We start from the raw sequence: 23,776 nt of genomic DNA on the forward strand, positions 1-23,776 counted from the left end.
AGGAACGAGGCAGAGCAGGGCAGAGTGTGAACTACCATAACAATCTCCATGGCACTGAGCGGTTTGCTGAGCAGGATGGCAGGAGGAGATGGGAAGCACCCGAGTGCAATGAAGAGTACCGCATGAGCAGAGGAGTGAAGAGCATGTTTTCCCATGAAGACCGCTAGACATCCCCCTCTTCCTCCTCCTCCAGTCTCCTATGTGTATATTTAGGGCTTATTATATGTAGTGCTCATGGCATGTAGAGTTCAACCCTGAAGGAGCAGACTTACTGTGTAGCAGGACACCAGTGAGCTTAACTGTAGATCAGCGGCGTTGACGATGAAGGCAGATCTCGAATAATGTGGATAACACAATATGTGGCATCAGTCAATTTACTAAAAAATACAGCTATGGATTATAGATTGTCTTGAAAATGTTATTGGCTGCTGTAATCATTGCTCTTGTCAATAGCCCTGAAAAGATTCCTTACAATGTGATGACCATATTGGAGTAGAACACAAAGATGGAGCAGATGCGGAGTGTGGTAGTATTGATTAACTGCTGGATAAGAAATGGACTAAGCATAGCTAATTATTGGTAATGCAACACTCACCAAAGCCAACATTAATATAAATCACCAAAATAGCTTTTCCAGAAAAAAAAATATAACAATGAGGATTTAATTGTCTTTTTAATAGTGACTTGTTGGTCTTTGTAATACTTTTGATGATAGGTGCTTTTATCCATATATGCACTTAGTTTATAATTTTGAACATTGATGCTCACATTTGGAAATAATCCCATTTAAATCCCTACTTTGTTAATGGGGCCCCATGTGTATTCGGAAACAATATGGATAATTATTGTTTTAATAACATTTAAAACGTGTTTTTGTTAGCTCGGCCCACTTTAAGATTCTATCTTAAAGTGGACCTATCATGCTATATTTGAATAATATATTGTAGGGCCATACCTACTGTATATAAAACATTCAAAATACCAAACAGATCATGCATTTTAGCCATGCCTCATTTCGCTCTATTTGCTCTTTTTTAGCCCTGTTTTTGCAAGGGCTGAATCTGTGAGAAATCTTCTTCGCTGCTTTTGTGGCAGACTACAGCGCCACCTACAGGCCTGGCATATGTACATCATCTCCAGCGCTTTCAAACGGCAATGGCCGTGGCTGTCTCCTCCTGATAGGTGGAGAGTTGCCCATATAGGCGGAGCGCCTCGTTTCTGACGTCAGAGATATTTCAAATCTGTATCAGTCTGTATCAGATCCGATGCAGCCCTGTTTTTAGAGACGTGGGTATGAAGGAAAAGAGGGAGGGTTGTGTTTTCTGACACTTGGTGAGTTCCCTGACACACCGGGGACTGGGGATTCATGTGTAAAAGACGTACAAAAGTGCATTTTGCATGATAGGTCCACTTTTAATCGGCAAATTAGTTAAGCGATCGAGGTAATTAGACATGGGGTATCCTAAGTTAAAGAACTAGATGGGCTTCTTGCTCGCTAATGCCACTTCTTTTTTCTTTTGCTTCTTTTTTTAAAAGCTAACAGGAAGAGGCAGAGAAATCTGACCTTTGAATTTGCTGGGGATCTCAACAGATTGCATTCACACCAAGCTGAAATAGTGATACTTTACAATGCATTCTGAATTGATAATATCAGACAGAAAGGGCTTAAATTCATACTGTGTGGGTGGGCTGCTTTGCTTTTGCACATGTCTGCTAATTGGAGAGAAAGGAATATAAATAGGGTTTTCTTGGAACCTTAACACATTGAGTGGGAAGTTGTGTGTGTGTGTGTGTGTGTGTGTGTGTGTGTGTGTGTGTGTGTGTGTGTGTGTGTGTGTGTGTGTGTGTGTGTGTGTGTGTGTGTGTGTGTGTGTGTGTGTGTGTGTGTGTGTGTGTGTGTGTGTGTGTGTGTGTGTGTGTGTGTGTGTGTGTGTGTGTGTGTGTGTGTGTGTGTGTGTGTGTGTGTGTGTGTGTGTGTGGTCACTTCATCTGACAGTTTTTTAATCAGGTGATGATCTGCAATTGAGGGTCCTCCCTGTTTGCTGTACATTAACATGAATAGTGACATAAATGCACCACTCTGCCAATGTTGAGAACAGAACAATCTCCTACGCCTTCATTCATCTCCCTCCTTTCACCAGCACAGCCTCAGCTATGAGGAATACTTTCATATGGATCCACCGTCCCCTGAGACTCGTTGGCAGCATATTGTTTTCAATATTCTAATGTCTGGGGAAATGTTTCATATTCAACGGAAAATGAAGATAAATTGTTTCTCTGTTTTATGTGGAGAGCAGGGAATGCATTTACATGTTCTTCTTTCCCTGATTAATTTCCATATATGCAAATGTTCTGTGTTTCTCTATGCATGGGCAACTGGACTGTCTTCTGTTTACTTTGGTAGATGTAGTAATGATATAGAGATTGAAATGAGCACTTTAGCTGAAGTTTACACTGAAGTATATGTCAACTGAATAATGTATCTTGGTGTCTCCCCAGAATGATAAGGTATAATGGTACTCTCAATGTCATGATTGTGAGGTGTCAACATGTTATGTTACCATTGAAACCAGAAAGTTTCCCTGTATTTTAGAGTTTGAGCGCAACGATTGGTCTGGTCTGTTGGTGAGGAGGAGGAATTTTTGTATGGGCTTTGTTGCATTTCTTTTTGGCAGCTCAGCTTGTGAATCATCTCTAAGATGTTTCATCATCCTACTGGCATATGCTCTTCATCTATGTAAACAATATTATCTGATTGATAACTTAGTGTATTGAGTCATATCATTGAAAGCAACATTGTTCCTGTTACCTAAACACATTATTACATGTTTGGGGTATTACCATATTATTAATTTCTCATTGATGAATGACCATTGGAATGTAACATTAGTATAGATGCTGTTCACACACACTGCAGATCAGTTTGACTTGGGACCACTTTCTTATTTTTGGTAAATAAACACTGGGCCAATAATATTGTAATCAATATAAAAAAGTCCTACTTTTGGCCAAAAAAGAAGGCATGGAAGTTGTTTTTTTAAGCGCTTTCTTTGTAGTACACAAGAACAGTAGTTTTAACATTTATGTTTTTATTGCATTTTGGAAGTCCAACGAAACGGCTGTCTATGATCAAATGGATTTAATATTGGACTAAACATAAATGCACAAGTGTTGAGCTTTAAAACATTGTAGGCTCTTTACAAACCATTAAAACATGATGACATAATCGTGTGTAGGAAGAAAACACCTCTTATAAATGAGCCGGTTACAGAAACAGACATCTCAATAACACAATAGCACTGGTGGCATTTCTTTTTTCTACCTTTTCTCTCATTTTGCTCTTTTGAGAGAGCTCCTGTGCTTCAAAAGCCATTTGGCAGCCACTCCACACTCCCCCACGTCTTCTGCAATCCCTCAAATTATCAAAGTATCCGGTCCCCATGGAACACGGAGAGGGGGATCTTTGGCAAAGGTGGTTGCCCTGGCAACAGGCTCAGTTAAATCAGCCGCCCCGAGCAGAGGTAAAACAGAACTGACTTAACCACATAACGGGAAGTTGGCAGACCGTTGACAGGTTGGATAACCTACCTGTCGCGGCTCAGCGAGAAGACCATAGAAAATCCTGTATCTTAAAATGTGTTTTAGGAGACAGATATATATCTTATATATATCTTAGATATATCTTTGCACCTCTCACTGATGAAATGTAAGATTCTGTAGTGAAGCACTATTTTAGTTTTACAAAACAATTATTCTCTTTTCCTAAAGTCTTCCTCCTCCTTCTCCTAGAAACAGTGTAGTGCTATAATGCGGTACTTCCTCATTAAAAATATTGAGATTTCTTTCTACTGGAACTTTTTACATTTGCTGTCAAAGAAACAAAAGCAGTGTTTTTTTCTGTGATCATGTGCTTTCTAGCTGCTGTTGTTCACACCATATTGTGACGTGGGCTTCTGAGCACTTCAGTTTTCTCTACATTTCTGAGCAGCAGCGTCTATGAAGGATGACTGTCAGGCTGAAGTTAGTGCCATGTGTTCCACACGACATCTCTCGCCTCCATGTTACTGTGAGCCCCAGTAGAAATCCTTGAAAACTGAACCTGTCAAGCTGCAGGTTTACCCAAATCTCTTTCTAGTGTGCTACTGTGAAACTGACAAGTGATTCAATTTGTTTTATTTGAAAGGCCTGCAAGCATTACAGCTCTATGTCCCGCCATGTAGACCCCTTATTGATTCTCTCTTGATTTGAACATTACATTTTTGAAGAATAAATAAAGCATGTCATTTAAGTTGTCTGACAGTATCTCTGGTATTGACTCCCTTGCAGACCCTCTCAGGGCTGACGGTGTTTGATCTTGACTGAAAGCAACTTTTGTGCTGACCTATAGACCTGTCATGGTTTCCTGAGGTACCCTACTATCCAATTAGTAATTTGTTGACGAAATTGGGAAAGTGAAAATGAAAGAACCTGCATGTAAAGGTCCAAGAGGTTAATGTCAGAATACAATACAGAATACAACAGCACAGCACCTAATGGTCTAACATCCAGCTCATTTGTCTCACTGTGGCTGGGGTTAGTTCTCCTTTGTGGTAGTATCTTGGCAAACTGCCTCAGGAAAAGTTTACTTATTATTGTATTTTTAAAGAAATGCGACATTATCAATATACTGAACAATATGGAAACAACAATGTAGAAAAAGTTTCCATTTTAACTACATTGGCAAAACTGTTCAGGAACACTTAGTTGCAGAGTACAAAGCTATATCTTTGATGTGTAGCTTTAGTGTCATAAAAGCCCGTGTGAATTTTTAAAAGTGAATTTCGAGATGGACATGCAGCACAAAGGTTTTGAAGTTAAAGATTTACCTCAAGGGACAGCCCATAATATCACAATTAGAGTGACAGTAGTTGGAGAGACACTTTGAAATGAGTGAAATAGTGATGGAAAGCTGTGAAGTAGACATGCTAATCTGACACATGGTTTTTCGGAAGAAGATTTAGTTAATTATATAGAAAGTAATTTAGAATCAGTGAGGTGTGGCCAAATTGAATGGAGTGGCCTTTGTGAAGGCAGACGGGTCAGACCGAAGTGTCGTCTGGAGAAAAGTGATATGCTCTTTGGAGAAAATAGTTTGAAAAATACAAGAATTACAAAATGGTGTGTGGTTATATATCTTAAATAAAAACATTCTGGATATGTTTTGATCCACGTGACCTTGAAGTTCCAGCATGATATAACTGAATGCAACACAAAAAGTTAAATCTATTTTATTTATATCAACCAATATTTTAAATCTCAATCCCATTTTCCCTTTGTACAGCAAATACAAAAACAATGGTGTCCTTCTGCACTTAGACGGTTGATTCAGATAAGGAAAAACCTAGGGATTATCTTGCTTTGTCAGCTGGATGATTTTGGAGGCAGAATGTACCAAAGTGAAGTTGGCATGTAAAGGAAGATGCTCTGATGAGATGTGAATTTAAACGCTGCCAGACCAGCATCTGTACGAAGTCAGCCAGTCAGCTTAATGAAGGATACAAAAAAACAAGATAATTGTTTTCCCCTTATTTTATGTAAGTGTTGCTAGACTCATCTCCAACCCACTTGTGGACCGCCACAGCAGGAAAACTCCCACTCCTCCAGATGGCCTGTCTGCATGTGATTGCTAATATCTATGCAACTAAATATCTAAAGCATTAATCTGAAAAGGCAGACCACTTTCTTCATCTATTAGACTTTAAGTTTCAAACCACAACAAAATAACCATAACTGGTACTGGTTTATTTTTAGAAAATGAAATCAAAAAACTTGGCTGAAGAAGCAGCTGTGCCTCTTCCACAGATTGTGTTTTTACTGAGAGAGACGATTGGAGCAATATGAGATGAAATAAAAGCAATTAAAACAAGCTGGTCTTTATTGCACTTCTTCTCATCTATTTGTGGGAGTCCCCGTTGTCTTCGGTTTACTTGCTCAAAGAACAGCTAACATCATTTTACAGATGAGTGAAAATAACTTTTTCAGGTTTCTATTTCTTAAAGCTAAGGTTGGTAATGTTGAGAGACTAGAAGGAGAACGTGCCTATTGTAAGTACTTGTATTGTAAGGCTGTCAAGCTAGCAACCTTTGGGGGACTTCAGGGACTCGCAGTAATGTACAGGCAGAGTGTGTAGGTAGATCAGGCAACTGTCAATCATTTCACTCAACAAATTACAGTCTCATTACAGTCCTGACACAGATACAGGATTTTTTTATTTTTTTGTCAGAGTTCTTGATGTGATAATTTGTCGGGATTGTTTAAATATCATCGTCAAATACATAAATGACTTAAATGGATCCTAGCTTTTACATTTTTTTTTAACATAATTGATATTCAAACAGGAAATAGATTAAATATAATGAGCTTTTTTTCAAGTAAATAGAGCCTTCATCGTGAAGAGTTGGTTCAAATTGTTGTTTAAATGTATCAAACTTTTAAAACTGAATTGGTTGGCAATGTTTTTGTCTCGTATTTTTCCTATAATGTAATAGTGCTTTATTTTCTTCATCTGGTGATATCCACAGCATATCTTATTACTGAACACTATTGCTTCTCTTAACCACAGACTGCATCTATAAAGTATATCCTATCTCCATTCTATATGGTTTTCTCAAAGCAAGATGTATCTTTAACTTCTGTCTCTGTAATTCTGTTCTTCCTGGATCCTCACATTCCTGCTTTAAATTTGGTTTCTCTTTAACTGCACCCATAAAACATAGTCATTAGAGCCACATCAGGCTGAGAGGAGCACAGAGGGGGCCTTCAGAAAGAGGCTCTGTCAGCAGGAGGGACTGTTAATTGTAACCATTAGGCTGCCATTGTGCCGTACTCGCAGAGCTCTAATAGAGGGTGGTTGGTCTATGGTTTGAACATGGCTCTTGCCCCGTGGACAGCAGCAGGGCTAGAGCAACTTTAACTCAGATACAACAGCTTCTGTCTTTGAGCCGACACAGGATCATCCCTCACTTTGTTTATCCCCTTTCTCTGGGGAAGGAGGCGTGAAGCTGAAACAAATTGCTATCTTTGGCACCTCTTAAAAACATGCCATTAGTTGGTAGATAAACCCCAGTTTCCTGTATCTTTCCTTCTGTTCATCTGATACTGATTTGGCCGTAGAAGTGAAGTTTGTTTTCTTTCTGGATCACCGCTCTGTCGTGTGCAGTTTATTGGGGTTGATTGAAAGACTCGAATAGAATTAAACTCCTAATAGCCACTGTACTTTGCAGTAATTAGAAATTGGTAATACTTAGGCTTGAACCCTATTTGTTTTGATGGGTGTCACATTGGCTCATATTCATGATTTACTCTAGGTGTGTATAGCAGAAAGTTATCAGCAGAATGGTTTAGCATTTTGACACAAGACTCATGTTTCACCCAGTGTGTTCTTCATGACAGGCACAACATTAAGGGTAAAGGTTACTCCAAACAACATGTTGCCCAACATTTCTGGGACATTGTCCACTATGTTTTTGAAGCCTTAAGTTTGCCGTTTGGCTGTTGTTGTTTTCTTTGTTGTGTTTGCATCGAGAAGTGAAGTGGAGTCGTCCCCTGTTTGAAATGTGATAATTAAGGTTTAAGGCACTTCTGCATTGGCTTCACTTTTCAGACCCAGAGGTTGCCGTCTCCTCTAGAAAAAGGATGTAGATTTTAGGATAGGGTCATACCATTTGATTAAAGGTCACCTATTATGCAAAATCCACTTTTTCATGTCTTATATACATAAACATGTGTCCCCTCTGTGTAAAGAGATTCTGAAAGTTTCAGGAAAAAAGATTCACTCACTTTTTGTCCTGATCCATTTATATAAAAATATCTCTCAGAGGGGCGTGGCTCCTTATTTTCATCTAAAGTAACAGACGGAGAATCAGCACTTTTGAAACAGGGCTGAAACAGAGGGGATCATGGGATGCAACAATGGGTTTGGTATTTCGAGGAAAACACTTCAGAGACATGTTTTGTATATATCTGAGACCTATAATATATTGATGAAAAATAGTATAATAGGGGACCTTTAAGTCCTATTTGAATCTTCATTGACTTTTAATATAATTTGGTAAACCTTTGTTTCCTCCCAGGATCAAATGTAACTTTGGTAATTCCTTGCCATCAATACTTTGCTTTATGACCAAATTAGAATATGTTTTGTAAAGACAGAAACAAAGGTTATGGATATTCCATGTTGAGCTTTAAGTGATGAATAGTATCTTGTGGTCTCTGTGTTCTGCACTGACCAATATGCACAGCGATGGGATGTATGGGCAGAAATATAAAAATTGGAAGACAGCTGAGACTTAAGACAATTATTTCCACCGGTTACCAGTCTGTGTGGCAGGGCGCTCAGAAATGCATGCTGTCTTGTTCAAAACCCACAGACTTTTATTCTAAATGATGCACAAGCACACTGGAGCCAGAGTTACCAAAGATACCAAAAATGTCAGTTTGCATCAAGAAGAAATGTGTTTGGCAGAAAAAGATGCAAAGACGTCTATCATTTTTATTTGACCTAATAGCGCTGTCGAAAGAAACGTCGCATAAATTAAATATTGAAACTAGTAGATATTGTGAAAATCTTCCAAGTTAAAATAATATTCAAAGAGAAAATTGGTTTTGAAGAGTCCCTTTGTATTATATTCCTGCCACATTTAATGATGTGTGTGCACCATGGCCACATGTGTGCTTTGAGCTGGTGTGTGCCCTCTTCCTGTGTGAATGCCAAAGATGGGTACCCATGGTTTATTAATAGTGAGGTGGCAGAATGCCTGATGGCTCGTTTCTAGGACTACCAGGCAAGTCTGGCTAGGACTTTATGAAGGACAATAGACGAAGTGAAACCTGGTCAAAGGAATTCTGTTTATTATGAATATTGATGTTTGGAAGGAGTTATTTTCATCCCCCATTATGTCCTTTCTATTCTTTAACTCACAGTTCTTTGTTATAAGTCTGCTCTGTGATTTAATTAATTGTCAATTTTTGCAAAATACCGGACAGAACTCATTACTGCTACATTCCTCACAGCTTTTCCCATGTTTGCATGACATATCTTTCTTCTGCTGCTGCCTTTTGTAACTTTTACTTATGTCTCAAGACAAGGTGAACCTATTGAAATTGATTGTGACCATAACGATGACACTCTTCTAATGATCAGCCCTCGGTTTTTTGAGATTCCCTTTACTGTTTAAACTTTACAAAATGCCACTTCTGCAGAATGAAGCTCCCTTGACAGGTCAGAAATGATTCACTAATATTTTCTTGGACACACTAAATGGAGGACTTATTATATGGCATATATTTTAAGTTTCTCTTTGCATGAGAAGCCTGCAGAAAAGAATAGATGGTCCAGTCTCACACAGCCACGGTCCACATCCCCTCCTCCTAATTGTACCTCATTAGAATAGAGATGTGAATATCTTTAACATTAGACTCCCAGATTAAGATCGCAATTAGAGGAGGGAATCTGTCTGCCTGTTTTAAAATGAATCACTATTCATATTCATGTATTTCCATATCCTCCCCACAATGCAATGGTTCACTGCATTTTTAAGTTTTAAAGGCCAGGACTAATGCAAACCTCTCCAATGGTTTTCTTAATGACCAAGTGCTTTATGTTGAATCACATTTCAGAGAGAAATCTCACAGCCTCTGAAAAGGCTCTGTTTGCTTTTCAGTGAGTGTTTACTCTAGGCCTTAAAGGCGCATTAAGTTTCCTCCTCAAAGGCTGCATTCAGAGCTCCGGAGGATCTCAGCGTGTTAAAATGCTTTCAAGGAACTAGTTAGTGTTGTGTTTCTGTAAGCAACCTGATTGCTTAAACATTATGTTAATGATTGTCTGTAAACTTGGTAGAGGATTTAGGAAAACCCTGTTAGCTAAGCCTGGTATTTAAAATTCTTAACCAAGTTTCAGACTACTTTTTAACAGTGGGTTTTACAGGACAAATACTTCAGAAAGGGAAAGTATACATCTCATGTCACTGGTGAAATGAACAACCAGCTCAATACTGCTAGTGCTGCTTTGCTCACTTAATACACTGACATACAAAAACATCTACAAAATGTCAGTTTTCACTCCTGAATGAATAGTATGATAATTAAATACAGTCTTGTGTGCACCGCCTGCAAAAATGCAGAATTTCACTGCAATATATTAAAACAAAATTAATAGGCATTTCACTAAATACTAAAATGTCAACCTCATGGTGGCGCTACATTAAACGTCAAGGGATGACCAAAGTCTGTATGATTGATCTTCTGGAAAACAAAGATATCTGTACTAAATGTAATCGCAATTAATTAGATATTTGTTACCATTACCATCCATAGTGCCATTACAGTGAGCCATGCAGATGGCTGAAATATGGTCAAGAGTGGGACACACATTTTATTTTATAATAATAATAATAATAATGGATTACATTTTTTAATTAGAACGCTTTTACAGGTGCTCAAAGCGCTTTACAATTACATATTACACATATTAGACATGTAAATGTCAATACTGTGGACATTACCCACAGGAGCAAATGCGGGTTAACCTGATTTCTCCCGGTAACCTGGTTTCTTTTGTGCATGGGAAAGTAGTACATTTGTGTCCTCTTTAGTGTTGACAGAATGACTTGCTCAGCAGAGATTTGTGAACCAAATATAGCAGTGGAACAGAGCGTTCAGAATATATTGCACAGTTTTACTGTTGCTTTATGACCAAAAGCTCCCAGGTGATGAAAAAGAGAAAGAAAATGTTGGGAGGGGGTTTATAATCTACAAAAGCAAGACCGGCTACCCTTATTGCCTCTAACCTCTCACCAGCTCACCAGATCAATTGTGGAAGACCTCTGGAGATCCCAGCCGCTGCTGACAGTCACTACACTTGAAGCTCATCAAGTGTCTCTGCCTATTGGGTGCATGCAGAGGTTGCAACAAACCCATCTGCCTCCCGCTCCTCACGCTCCACAGCCTTCACAGCATACCATATTCAGTCTTCAGATCTCCACTACCTCCACCCACAGCCACCAGGGCATGCAGGCAAGATGGAGGAGGCCCGGGCCTGCTGAGACAGGATGCAGAAAATAGCTCCACTGCTGGGCAAAAAGAAAGTACACGATTCCGGCAAAGTGTATGACCATAAGGGACAGTCGGAATTGGACAGCTCCACAGAGGTGTGAAGTAGAGTTTTTGTCTCTTCCGACAGATAGGAAGGGGAAGAGGAGGTTATAGTGGGTGTGAGGAGGGTGGAATATGTGGCTGAAATAGTACAGTGGGAGTAAATAGACTAGGGGAGAGAGAGAACTCAGGGGACTGTCACCAATTGTCACCACAAGTCGCCCAGCTATTATATTAATTTTCCTTTTTGTGCGCATGGGGACAAGGGTGAGAAAACATCAACCTATAAATAAATGTGTTGGAGTGTGTCCAGACTCCATATGTACTGTGTGTGTATGGATGAGTGTGTTGTATGTACTGAACCCGCTGTGATAATGGGTCCTACAGTCATAGCTGGGGGGGGCAGGGTCTTTTTCAATCTTTTCGTAGGGTCCATCCATGAGAGTTGAGACTTTCACTGTGAATACATTGCTGAATGAAGGTTCTGTGTTCCTTTCATTATTCACCACCGCTTCTCCTCCATATCTTTTGGATCTCCCCTGAGGAGGACGTGTGCTGTCACTGATTCCTTCTGCTGGCAAGACACCTTTTTCTGTCTCAGGATCAGTAGATCCTTTGAATGATAGTCAGGGATGTTTAAAGGATAAATGTACCCTTAGATAGTCTTTTTAGGTATTATCATGTTGTGACGCTGAGTTGGAAGTACATTTTTGGGGGTGGGTATTTTCCCTTAACCTGATCATTTTGTTCTTTAAAGGTGGGGTTGGTAATTTAGGAGGAACCAGCTCGAGTGCGCTAGAATTTGAAAATACACAGCCGGAAGAAATCTGCTTCTTCCTTACAGAGCCCCTCCTCTAACACACACGAACGCGCACATGACCAATGAGGGCACGAGATAAGTTTGTGCACAGATGGAAGGCTGACAGGCAGGTAGGCCATCCAGTTACTTTAGCCGGGCCGGCTCAAATGATCGGTCGTGCTTTTATCAGCGCTACGGCTTCCACAGATGACTCTTTTTTTTTTAATTTATTGTTAAAGCACTTGAGATATTCATTGCTATCGGGATGTTAAGAGCATTCCATTGAATATAACAAAAAGTGTATCTCGAGCCGGTTTCTCAAACTTACCTACCCCACCTTTAAGTAATGTTTCCTGCATTAGGAATGACTGTGAGAAGTACAGAAGCAGCATGAACTAGTTGCTTTCAATTTAATCTGCGAGATACAATGGCTCATTGGTTACAATTTGGCTCTGCTGACTTTGCTTTGGAAAGTAATTGATAGGAGAAGCTTAAGTTGGAAGTAGGGAAATCATAATTTGTCTTCCCCTTCTGTAGAGGTCAGGAACAGTAAAGAGGTATTAGTGGTTCTCTGCCTTGCTCATGGACACTGACTGGACACTTGATGGACATAATGAAGAAACAATCTGGGACCTTCTGCCTATGCAACAGCACCTCTATCCAGCATCCCATCCTGCCACCCTGTCTTTGGATTCAAATGCAGCCTTAGATATTCCTGTTCCCTCATATAAATTCATTGTTAACGTCCACTGAATCCCAGGAGATGTGTTGAAGTCTTGTAGTTTCAGAATGTCCTGGAATACCTTGTAACGTCTCCTAGACAACTCCACAGGACCTAAAGTGTCCAGCTGAGTATTATTTTGGTGGAGAGAGTAATAAACCTAATGGGAGTGAAAGAAATGGCAGGGTGGTGCATTTAAAACAAATAAGCATTAGCCTTTTACTCAATGAAGTGTCTTCAGGTTTTGGAAAGTGTGATGAGTAATGATCATTTAATTCTGTTATTGATTTATTTATGGGCGGTTGTTGAAAAATCATGCAAAACATTTTAGTGTGTTAAACAAAAAGCTATTTTTTTCAGCGAATTACACCATAATCTTAAACTGATAATATATGATATCATATTTTCTCTCTTTAAAACCTATTATCGTAGTTACGGGAGATATTATAAACATAATGCCGCTTTTCATCCATATTTGCTCTTCAGGAATAAGAAACACAAATAACTTGCAGAAAGAAATGGACTAAAGAAGAAGGATTTGGCATACATGCTAGTATCACATCAACCCTTCAGTGTACACTGTTTAAGTTGTATCCGTGCCTTAGACAAACACTGCACTGGACTCTAAAAACACAACATATTGAGGTAAAAATGTCCCCTTTTATTTTGGTCCATCTCCAGCCAGACCTTTTGATATTTGCTGTGGTTCGCTCCTCTACTTTGTGAGACTGCTGGGCTCTTGAGTCGGATTCTCCACCGTCTCCTGACGCCATCAGCCAGATGAGCCACTGTGCTGAAAACAAACAGAGTAGGGAGATGAGACAAAAAGAGCCCAGCTAATGCATATATCTTTGAAAACGGCCGCTTGATGTCATGTCTTTCAAGCCACATCTGGAAGTGTAAGATTGTTTGTGTCAGTGTTATTCATCAGAGGATAGGATTGATTTCGTATATGAAAAGCTGCAATACTATGTAGAGTGTCAGTATTGAGATGTTCTTCTGTCCTTTTAATGGCCCAGTTTCTCTGTGGCTATGTTTATGTTTCAGGGTTAGTTAAGTGAAGCAGTAAATCAAGCTCCAGGGGTGTTGTTATCTATGTTTACTTTCCTCTTATTTGTATTTCTGTGCACAGCTGGCAGAGAGGTCAAAGACACTATAAAGCCCCATGAGAACCTCCCCTATATCTGTCTGTTCCTGTTTCCCTCAACTCACCTTACAAACACACACAAAAACAAACACACACACACACACACACACACGTCCTTTTCAATCCCAGATTTTTAAACATTCATCTTTTAAAGTACAGTAGTATAGTTTATTAATTGTTTTGAGTTGTGAAGATAATAAAGCTAATTTTAATTGTTATAGTTACCATCATACTGTTCCTGTGAGGCCAATTGGTGAGTAATAATAGTAAGATGGTGATACATTTATTGATTTTGCAAGAAATGACTGCTTGTATCTACCATTGATGCAAAAGGTCAACTACAGAGTTGTACCCGGGGGTGTCAAGGGAATTGCAGGCTTTACCTGAGTCCTGTTGAGAGTTATGAAGGACTCACAGCGGGTTCTGTATTGCTCCTAAACATTTACTTACTTGATTAAGTTCACACCTCTTTCTCCAACCTTGTCTCCTAAAAATTACGTTCCCACAGAACTAAACTGCATTCTCAATTACGTTTAGCTAGAACGTGGGAGAAAATATATTTCTAGAAGATATGTTTCTAGAAGATATGTAGAAAATAAACGTATTTGAGATACGTTCATAACAAACGTAACGTGGGAGAAAATACGTTTCTACCCAAGGCAAGGCAAGGCAAGTTTATTTATATAGCACTTTCCAACACAAGGCAATTCAAAGTGCTTTACAAAAAATGAAAGAGATTAAGAAAATGGCATTTAAAATCAGTCATTAAAAAGAAAAGATAATAAAAGAAACATTAAAAGAAAAAGTACATGGATAAAAGTTACAGTGCAGTCTAAGATATGAATAGTTCAATTAAAAGCAGCGACAAAAAGAAAAGTCTTCAGCCTGGATTTAAAGTAGTAAGAGTAGCAGCGGACCTTTAGGGCGGACTTTTAGGGGCGACTGTGGCTGCGAGGGAGTGCGGTCGTCTTTCAACCAGAAGGTTGTGGGTTTGATCCCAGCCCGTGCAGTCAACATGTCGATGTATCCTTGGGCAAGATACTTAACCCTGAGTTGCTCCCGATGGCATGGCCAACGGTGTGTGAATGTGTGTGAATGTTAGGTCCTAGAGCAAGTGGTACTGCTCTGTATGAATGGGTGTGAATGGGTGAATGACATGTAGTATGTAAAGCGCTTTGAGGGGTCGTAAAGACTGGATAAAGCGCTATATAAGTACAGTCCATTTACCATTTACCTGCAGGTTTCTGGGAGTTTGTTCCAGATATTTGGAGCATAATAACTGAACGCTGCTTCTCCATGTTTAGTTCTGACTCTGGGGACAGAAAGCTGACCAGTCCCTGAAGACCTGAGAGATCTGGATGGTTCATAATTTAGCAGGAGGTCAGAAATGTATTTTGGGCCTAAACCATTCAGTGCTTTATAAACCAGCAGCAGTATTTTGAAATCTATTCTTTGACACACAGGAAGCCAGTGTAAAGACTTCAGAACAGGAGTGATGTGATCCACTTTCTCAGTGTTAGTGAGGACTCGAGCAGCGGCGTTCTGAATTGGAATACCCAATACCTATATTAATGCAAAACTTGCTGCTCATTGAAGTGCAAAGAGGTCTTACAAAACCTGTAAACTTACAAGAAAATAAATCCAATTATAAAAATACAGCAGTAAAATCTATTTTTGTCTTATTGTGACAAAACCAAGTGGTGGTTAGAGTCACGGTTTAACCAACAAAACGTACAAACTGAACTCTACACTCTCTGATTTTTAAATAGGATGCTTTCCCATCCTGAAAGGCTGTAGCCACGTATAGTCATGAACTCATGAGTGTGATTATTTGGTTTAATCTAAAACCTGTGTACCTTTTCAGTACTTGATTGCACATCATTAAAAAAAAATTACATCATTTCCAGTTTTTTTTTTTAATGTTTGGAATGTTCTTTTTCAAATAAAGAGCTGCGTGATTTGCATAATCAAATAAAATGGCTGATTTATTTGTATAATAATGGGATCACATTACTCCATCAATCACTTATTCTCCACCAATTTCGTTGTGACATGTTTTAAAGACAAAACACTTCAGTACTGCAAGGTAATTCATTATTAAGAAAGTACGGTGGCTGAGAAGTGCAAACGACAATTACAAAGTGTGAAACACTTTAACAAAGCTTGAGACAAATTGACATTTTATAAAACAAAATTATATTAGCAAAACATTTTTACCAAAAAAAAAACTATTTAACATTAACAAAAACTAATTAACAAGATGTGAAACACTTTTACAAAGCTAGAGACAAATTTACATTTTATACAAAACACTTTTACAAGAACTGAGACAAATGTACAAGTCTCGAAACATTTTAACATTTCCCGAAACACTTTAACAAACTAGAGAATCAATCCGGAAAGGGAATGTCCATCATACCAGAAGTGACGTACAAGTGATTGACACAAAATAAAGTTTATTTTGGCGTATACCTATGGACGGTACGAGTGTGTTTATGGTCGTTAAACATGTTTTGTCTGTTCTGTGGAAACCACCTGGGCCAAGTGACACGATTTTGCTCATCACGATATACTTTCTCGTGCACACGAGAACCGTTTCGCCAAGTAGGAAGTGGGGCTGTGCCTTTTACACACAGCCTTCGCTGTGTTTGCCTTCATTAGAACAGCTAAAGAGCGACTGCAGGCTGCTTCGTTTTAACCACACACACCTCTACACACATGGAACTGCCCGAATAGTCCCCCTATTACTCGTTTTAAAGGCGCATGACGTCTGTGATTGTGCTCTGCTCAGCTCCACTCTGTGTGTCCAACACCGGCATTTGTTTTCAAATGACCATGAACAGTAATTTACACACATCTGACCAACTCCATAGGTATATGTGTGTGTTCCCAAATGAAATAAATGTGTTTTAATCTTAATCTCGGTGTAGTGCTCAGTGCTGTCGGAGTGCACCAGAAAACACTGCGGTCAACTCAGCCGTCTCTCGCGTTTGCTTGGTCAAATCAGTAGCTCTTCATTTTTGAGTGCGCGGTTAATCGCGCCTTTACGGGCTATATTTTGTGCTATATTTGCGATAAAAATGTGTTTTTCTATTGTTATATGTGTTCAATATAACTTATATAGAGGCTCTTGTATAGGAAAGGACCAACGTGTAGGTTGACTTGCTCTCTTTTATTAATCACTGATGGGCAACCGTTACATCATAAAGGTTCCTACCCACCTATTATGCTTGATATTACAACCATAAGTTCTTAATAAAACTGACACTGTTGGACTCAGTACTAGTTTGACTGCTCCCAATAATAAAATGAAGTACTTTTAATGTGTACTTTTTCAGTCAAACTGCCCTCCTGGATTTTTTGCAATAAGTTCTACATTAAATTGGTACTGTTGGACTCCGTACTACTTCGACTACTCCCACAAGTACAATCAAGTACTTTTACTCCGTACTTTTTGAGTAATACTCGGTTAAACTCCTGTCCTGAGTACAATAATTCATAGTTCATAGAGTACAATACATTAATTAGTGTCCTCAGGACGGGAGTTTGACCAAGTATTAATCAAAAAGTACACAGTAAAAGTACTAACAAGTACTGAGTCCAACAGTACCAATTTTATTAAGAACTTGTGGCTAAAAATCCTTTTATCCCTCATCAAATATAGCAGAAGTGGCATGATTTTGTTCTCAGGTGGGACTTTGAGAGAGTATTACCCAAAAAGTACACATTACATTACATGTTACTTGTTAGATGCTTTTATCCAAAGCGACTCACATACTCATCAATACTGTGGACAATCCCCACAGGAGCAGTTTTGGGGTGAAGTGTCTCAGGGACACAACGACATGCTGACTGCAGTGGGGTTTGAACGGTTTGAACGGTTTGAACGTGTGCTACCCTGATCCGAATATCAACGCACTAACCCACTGCGCCACACGCCTCACTAAAAGTACTTCATTTGATTGTTGGTAGCAGTCAAACTAGCACTGAGTACAGTGTCAGTTTTATTAAGAACTTATGGTACAAATGATTTGTATCGCAAACAAAGCAGAAAAAACATGCATTATTTTACTCTTGCACTAGCGTCAGTGCCGCTTCTCGCCGATTACCGTAAAGGCGCGATTAACCGCGCACTCAAAAGAGCTGCTGATTTGACCAAGCCAACGCGAGAGACGGCTGAGTTGACCGCAGTACCGAAACGGACGACACTATCATAATATCTTCCGAAAACAAATGCCAGTGTCACACACACACCGGACCGGACATCTCCTTCATAAAACTATTAATAAGGTGTGTGTGTGTTAAAGTGTTTCTGGACTTGTACATTTGTCTCAGTTCTTGTAAAAGTGTTTCACACTTTGTAATTCTCGTTTGCACTTCTCAGCCACCGTAAGAAAGAGATCACATAACATAGTGCAAATAAAAGGACTGAAAGTGACCCATTTTGTAAAACAACTACAGTATAAGGTTGTAACATTGGTGTAATAGTGCTGCTACTAGCCAGTTGTTCACTTGCTGGTTAACTGCCCGGGATGATGAATCATTGATGAGAGAACAAGTGTGCTCAGAGGTGGCAGGGACGGACAGCTGACTTGTTTTCAAACGGTTTCGCTCTCATCTTCCTCTGTATCCTGCAGGAAAGCACATTTTAGGTCAAGTGAATGTGTGTTGACTCCATGATAGGCTATAGGGAAATAGATGGCACCCAATTAGACAGCACACATGGAGGTTTCATCCCAAAAAGGTCACAGGGATAGATTGAACATCTTGCTTGTCGTACAATTAGACATTCGAGCCAGGAGCGGGTTTGGATTATGATAGGACAGTTAATCTATTTGCTATTTATTTATTCATGTCCCATCTGAGAGGAAATATAGACTACTGGTCAAAGCAACTCATGTATCAAAGATAAGACCTGCTTATCATTGTTTATTGTTGTATCAAAATGTACCTCTATTTCTGTTTGTAATTTATACAAATGTTGGCTGATACAGGAAACAAAGCTAATCTTAATTAGTTTTATTATTTTGTGGCAGTTTGCTGTATATGAAAAGGGTTTTTGATCATTTTGATACTTTACCTTATTTAATGAAACATCTTATGCTAACAACAGAGGGGAGTGATAAGAAAGAAACTTGATATGCACATGTTGAGTCAGAGTTCTTTGAAATACATCAAAGGGCAACACTCTGTATATCAATAGAAAGTGGAAATGAAATGTATATTCACGGATTAAACAGGAACAATACCTGCAGGGTGGGAAACCTTTTTAATAAACACCTCCGTGAGGAGAGAGTTAAACGGTGATGATGAGATTTGTTAAAACATAAAAATATCTCTACAGCTCTTGTCAGCCATCATGCTGTAAGGACTGTGAATGTAAAACTGTTGACCAGTATAGATATATGTTAGAGGTTTGAGATAAACACACACATCAAACATGTTTATTTAAAGTGAGAACAAATGCTATCTTCCTTAGGAAAAAATACCCACTCTCAACCATCTATATATTAATTGATATGCAATGCACACAAGTAGCCTCAAGATTTAAATGTTTTAAGTCTTTATTGTGATATTCAGAACAGCTGCAGTGTAGTTCCTGGCCAGGCTTCTCCAACAATGATCCATACAAATGCTGCAAGAAGAAATAAAATCATGTAACATAATTAAGTAAAAGTAAAATATATACAAATATAGAGAAAAATAATCGCAAATCACTAAAGTAAGAACATTTCCCCCAAACAATTCACAATGTTTTAGTTCCTGGCAGGAATGTAAACAACAATGTGGCAGGACTAGAACTATACATTTTATCAAACCTCATCAAAGTTCATCCGTTTTATTTAAACATAAAATTCAATTTCACTGAAATGATTGTTAACTAATCTACTAAAAATGTGTCATTGCCTGCTCCGCTTCACATGCCACAAGAATGTCGAAATGTCAGCACTAATTAATTTTGGCTGTGACAACCTATTTGGAGTTGGAAGAAAAATGTTTAATTTCCTGTGCTCAAGGCAAGAATCCACACATGCAGCAGAGTGAGGACTCGAACTGTCAAATAGTGGTGAAAATATTCAGGGTCTCACTTCTACCAAAGAGGATATGAGGGGGTTTCATGGTAATGGTGTGTTAATCAGTCAAATCACCTGATGTAGTCTCTGGGAGGAAACTGCAGTCCTCAAGAGTTAACGGAAAAAAATATGATAATTATGAACAAGTTCTATTTTAACAAGGTAAGTGTGTCTGTCAGAAATGCACACATATATTAGTACACATCTTTCTCACATGCTGTTTCTTTCCCTCATCTGTGACAGTATCCCATGGAGACACGTGTGTGTGTGCGCGCCTACAGTATCGTGAACTGTCTTTGTCTACATTTCTCTGCTCATTATCGTAGCAGGTTCAAGGAGATGGGAACTCATTTGCATAGCAGCCCCAGGGCGTCGGAGCCAGGTGATTCATACCAGCTCCTTCACTCTTATTTTGAAGAAGATTAGATTAAAACCAATAAATCTGCCGAGATCACCCTGACCCATAGGAAAATGAGTCAGGTGACTGGTGTGGGACCATCCAACATGTCTCTTGCCCTCTTTGAATTGCCCAGAAAAGCCATATTTGTCACACAACCATGGCAACATTGCAACCCTGTGCATTCATTTTCGTTCAGAGACGAGGCTTTCATGTAATTCTGAGGATGTTCATGCAGCGAGAGGCAGACTAGTGAGAGCATAACAATTCCAATAAAGCAAGTTATATCGTGTTGTAGGGTGTGATCTCTCCATGAATGTGTCTATGTGGGAAAGTACCTATGAAAAACCACAAGACATCCTGAACTAAGAGAACAAAAAAAGGCATTTATCCAATAGAAAAATTGTAATTAAACTTAACGTCTTTTCATTAAGCACATATTCATTAAAAATAGTGTCTTCAAACGAGAGTGGAGATTTAGAGAAATCTGCTTCTCAAAAGAAAGCACTTTAGTTTCAATAAATGGTCACTTGATGCCTGACAGATTCAAATGAACATTTTGGACCTGAGGTCTTTCTAATTAAGTAGATTTATTTAATTAGTTCTGATCCAACTTTTTTAAAGCTCCTTAAACACATATCGTGATCTGTTGTTGGTTACTACTTACTAGTTTACCAAATGGCCTACCCTTGGCAGCAGATAAATGAAAACACTTCTAATGAATTGATGATAATGTGTTTTTTATAACTTAATAGCATTATTGAGGCAATATTCTGCATGATTTGATTTTTAATATTTGTTGGTTTAGCTACATTTTACTGATACTTGTACAGCATAGTCTGTAAGTAGAATGTTTAGTACAACTTCAAATAGTCATTTAAGTTTGCGTTATTGCTACAAGTGTTACATCTGAATACATATCTACAGCTGTAGCCGAAGATGCATTTGTTGATAGTTGAAGACATTTGATAGGATTAACGCACGACCGCTCTCCACATAGTTTGATGTGTTGAAGAGTTTGGATATAAGAGGAACAGCACTAATGAATGGAAACGTATGCTGTTATATCATCTTTTATTCAGGAGGAGTAACCATTTTGTGAATTGGCTATGTTGCAAACATATTATCACATTTCAGATTGAAACATACTACAGTAAAGCTAGGCTGATTTTAAGGATCTTGCACTGCTTAGGAGAGATCTACAGTCTTTTTGGTCATGTCTTCCTGCGTCGTATGTCTTACTAAAACATTCATGTGTCACTTAGCGACCGATCACAGCTCAGCCTTGTGCTGCGGGACTCTGACGGCCCTATGGAGAGCGATCCTCTGCAATCCTTTGAGAACTCTGTTAAAGTCAAACTAAGCAAGGCAAATGTCCTCTAGAGAAGACATTTTATAATATGTATTACCCCTCTACTCTCTACACACACACCACAGGACGGTGCAAATGTAGACATGTTGATGTAAATGATAATGCAACTTGAATGGACTCGCATGGATGAACATATTCATATTAATGTGCCACAGACATAGTGTTATGTCAGCAAAGTGAAGACATCTTCAACCTGCATATGTCTGATATTTTCTGCTTGTCGGAAGTGTTGTGCCTATCGTACAACATCACAATTATCTTTGCTGTCGATCTTTTCATAAGCCACATCTTGGGAAGCATTTGATCGAGCAGAACAAAATCTACCTGACTGATCAGGCCATTCTGCTTTTTATAACTGAACGCTAGTCGCAGTATAATATTTCACATGCTTGTCTAATTTCAGCATATTGTGATTATGAGCGCTTAAAACCTCAATTAGAGAGACCTGTCAAAGTAAAGCTGTGGTGTGATAACTTCCATTTACTTCAATTTCCTTCAGGGATGTGCGTATGTGCACGAATGAAGACAAAATAAGCCACAATGTCTCTTGTTATATGTTAAGAAAATATCACTCGTCACCAGCTTGGTCTTCAATATCAGGATACATGTATTTATTATCATCACACACATAGGTTGCGTGTGACAAATAGTTCCCCAAATAGTGTCCTTGACATGCTTATATACAAGAGAGGGTGTTACAGTCACAAGATGCAGAATACCGGTTCAAATCAGTATTCAATGTTTAGTTCAGATTAGCTAAGCCTGCATAAGCAATACACATGACAGTCATATGTCTATCTCCATAGAGGCTGAATCATCATGTTAATCGTTGTCACATAGCTATCATATGCCTAAAACAGTGTGTCCTGACGCTCTTCTAGGTAATCATACATCCTGTTACGTACACAGCTACGCAGGGCCGTTGTTATCATGTGCTACGTTGAAGAAGATTCAGTATTTTCCCCAACATTATACATCTCATTTTCCATTTTGTGTCCTTTTCTTCCACAGGAGAGGAAGCTGTGTGCATTCCCAACTATAGAGATCTGTGGCTCAGATGTCATCAACTACATGGTCCCACTGTCCCGCCAGACAGACTTCTTTGTTCCAGAGATGAAGGAGGAGGTTAAAGCAGATGTTAAAGAAGAGGACTCTGATGAAGACAGAGGAACTGACATCACAGGTAATCATTTTGTTAATGTTTTCCTTTAGTAAGGAAAGAATTCACTGCAGCAGACGGTAAACTTTACCAAACAAGATCATTTTATTTTACTGAAACAAAAGTTATAATTTGTATTTTGCCATCTAATTGCAGTCCATTGAAGCGTGTTGATAGAAACAGAGGTTTCCACTCCGTTGATGCTACAGCTTGTGTCAGTGAGAAGCAAACAAAGAGGACATATGTGACAGCTTTAATTTTGTGTGACATCCCAGTGACTCCCCTCCTGCCCCTGATCACTGAGGACATGTGATATAGGAGACTCTGTAATTGTTCTGTCACTACAAGTATGTGTCTTCAAGCGCAATGTCTTCTCTGCTGCTATCACTCTTTCAAACCCGCTGCACCTGTAGGCTGGACGCATGGCGGTATTGACTTTGTCATTGTACAAATCAGGAGAGAAAGTAAATGCTGTTGGTGCGAAGGGACAGAGTGGGTGGAGGTGAGTGGATTTATATCGTGCAGTACACTTGGGTCAGGTTCCCGTTTTAACTTCCCTCGTAAACACAGCTTATGTGTTATGGAAGAAGGTCTTATATGGTCTGTAAATGTTTGCCTGTCTTTAGCATGTTTAGATCAGGTTGAAGCAGATCTTTTTGTGTTGCCTGAAATGAACAAGGCTATTTTTCAGACAGAAATGGCACAGTTGTCAGCTTTGGTTCCAGTGATTTTCTTTTCTCTTTTCTCTCTTGAACCCAGAGTCGAGGCGTTTCACATCTTTAAATTACTTTGTCAGCATTTCAAGACCAAGGGAACGTTTCCATTATGGTTTGCTTTTATACCAAATGAGAAGGTTAGTGAGAAAAACTGAAGTACTTGAAAAACATTTAACTATGGTGATTTAGGTCTTGTCTTCATGTTTTACAATCTTTTGATTAAAGCGTATTTCACACACAATCAGGTAAGGATTTTTCACC

The 23,776-nt window shown here is 39.0% G+C and overlaps 1 protein-coding gene across 1 annotated transcript in view; it reads left to right on the forward strand.

Moving 5' to 3' along the window:
- The window catches only part of tex264a (testis expressed 264, ER-phagy receptor a), an 84,099-nt gene that overhangs the window by 46,845 nt on the left and 13,478 nt on the right, over nt 1-23,776 (forward strand). Inside the window, exon 3 of the mRNA XM_034223812.1 lies at nt 22,652-22,823. Coding sequence (XP_034079703.1) covers nt 22,652-22,823 — 172 coding nt within the window. The remainder of the gene's footprint in view (nt 1-22,651; nt 22,824-23,776) is intronic.

This window comes from Gymnodraco acuticeps, unplaced genomic scaffold (assembly GCF_902827175.1).
Source record: "Gymnodraco acuticeps unplaced genomic scaffold, fGymAcu1.1, whole genome shotgun sequence".
Classification (NCBI taxonomy): Eukaryota; Metazoa; Chordata; class Actinopteri; order Perciformes; family Bathydraconidae; genus Gymnodraco; species Gymnodraco acuticeps.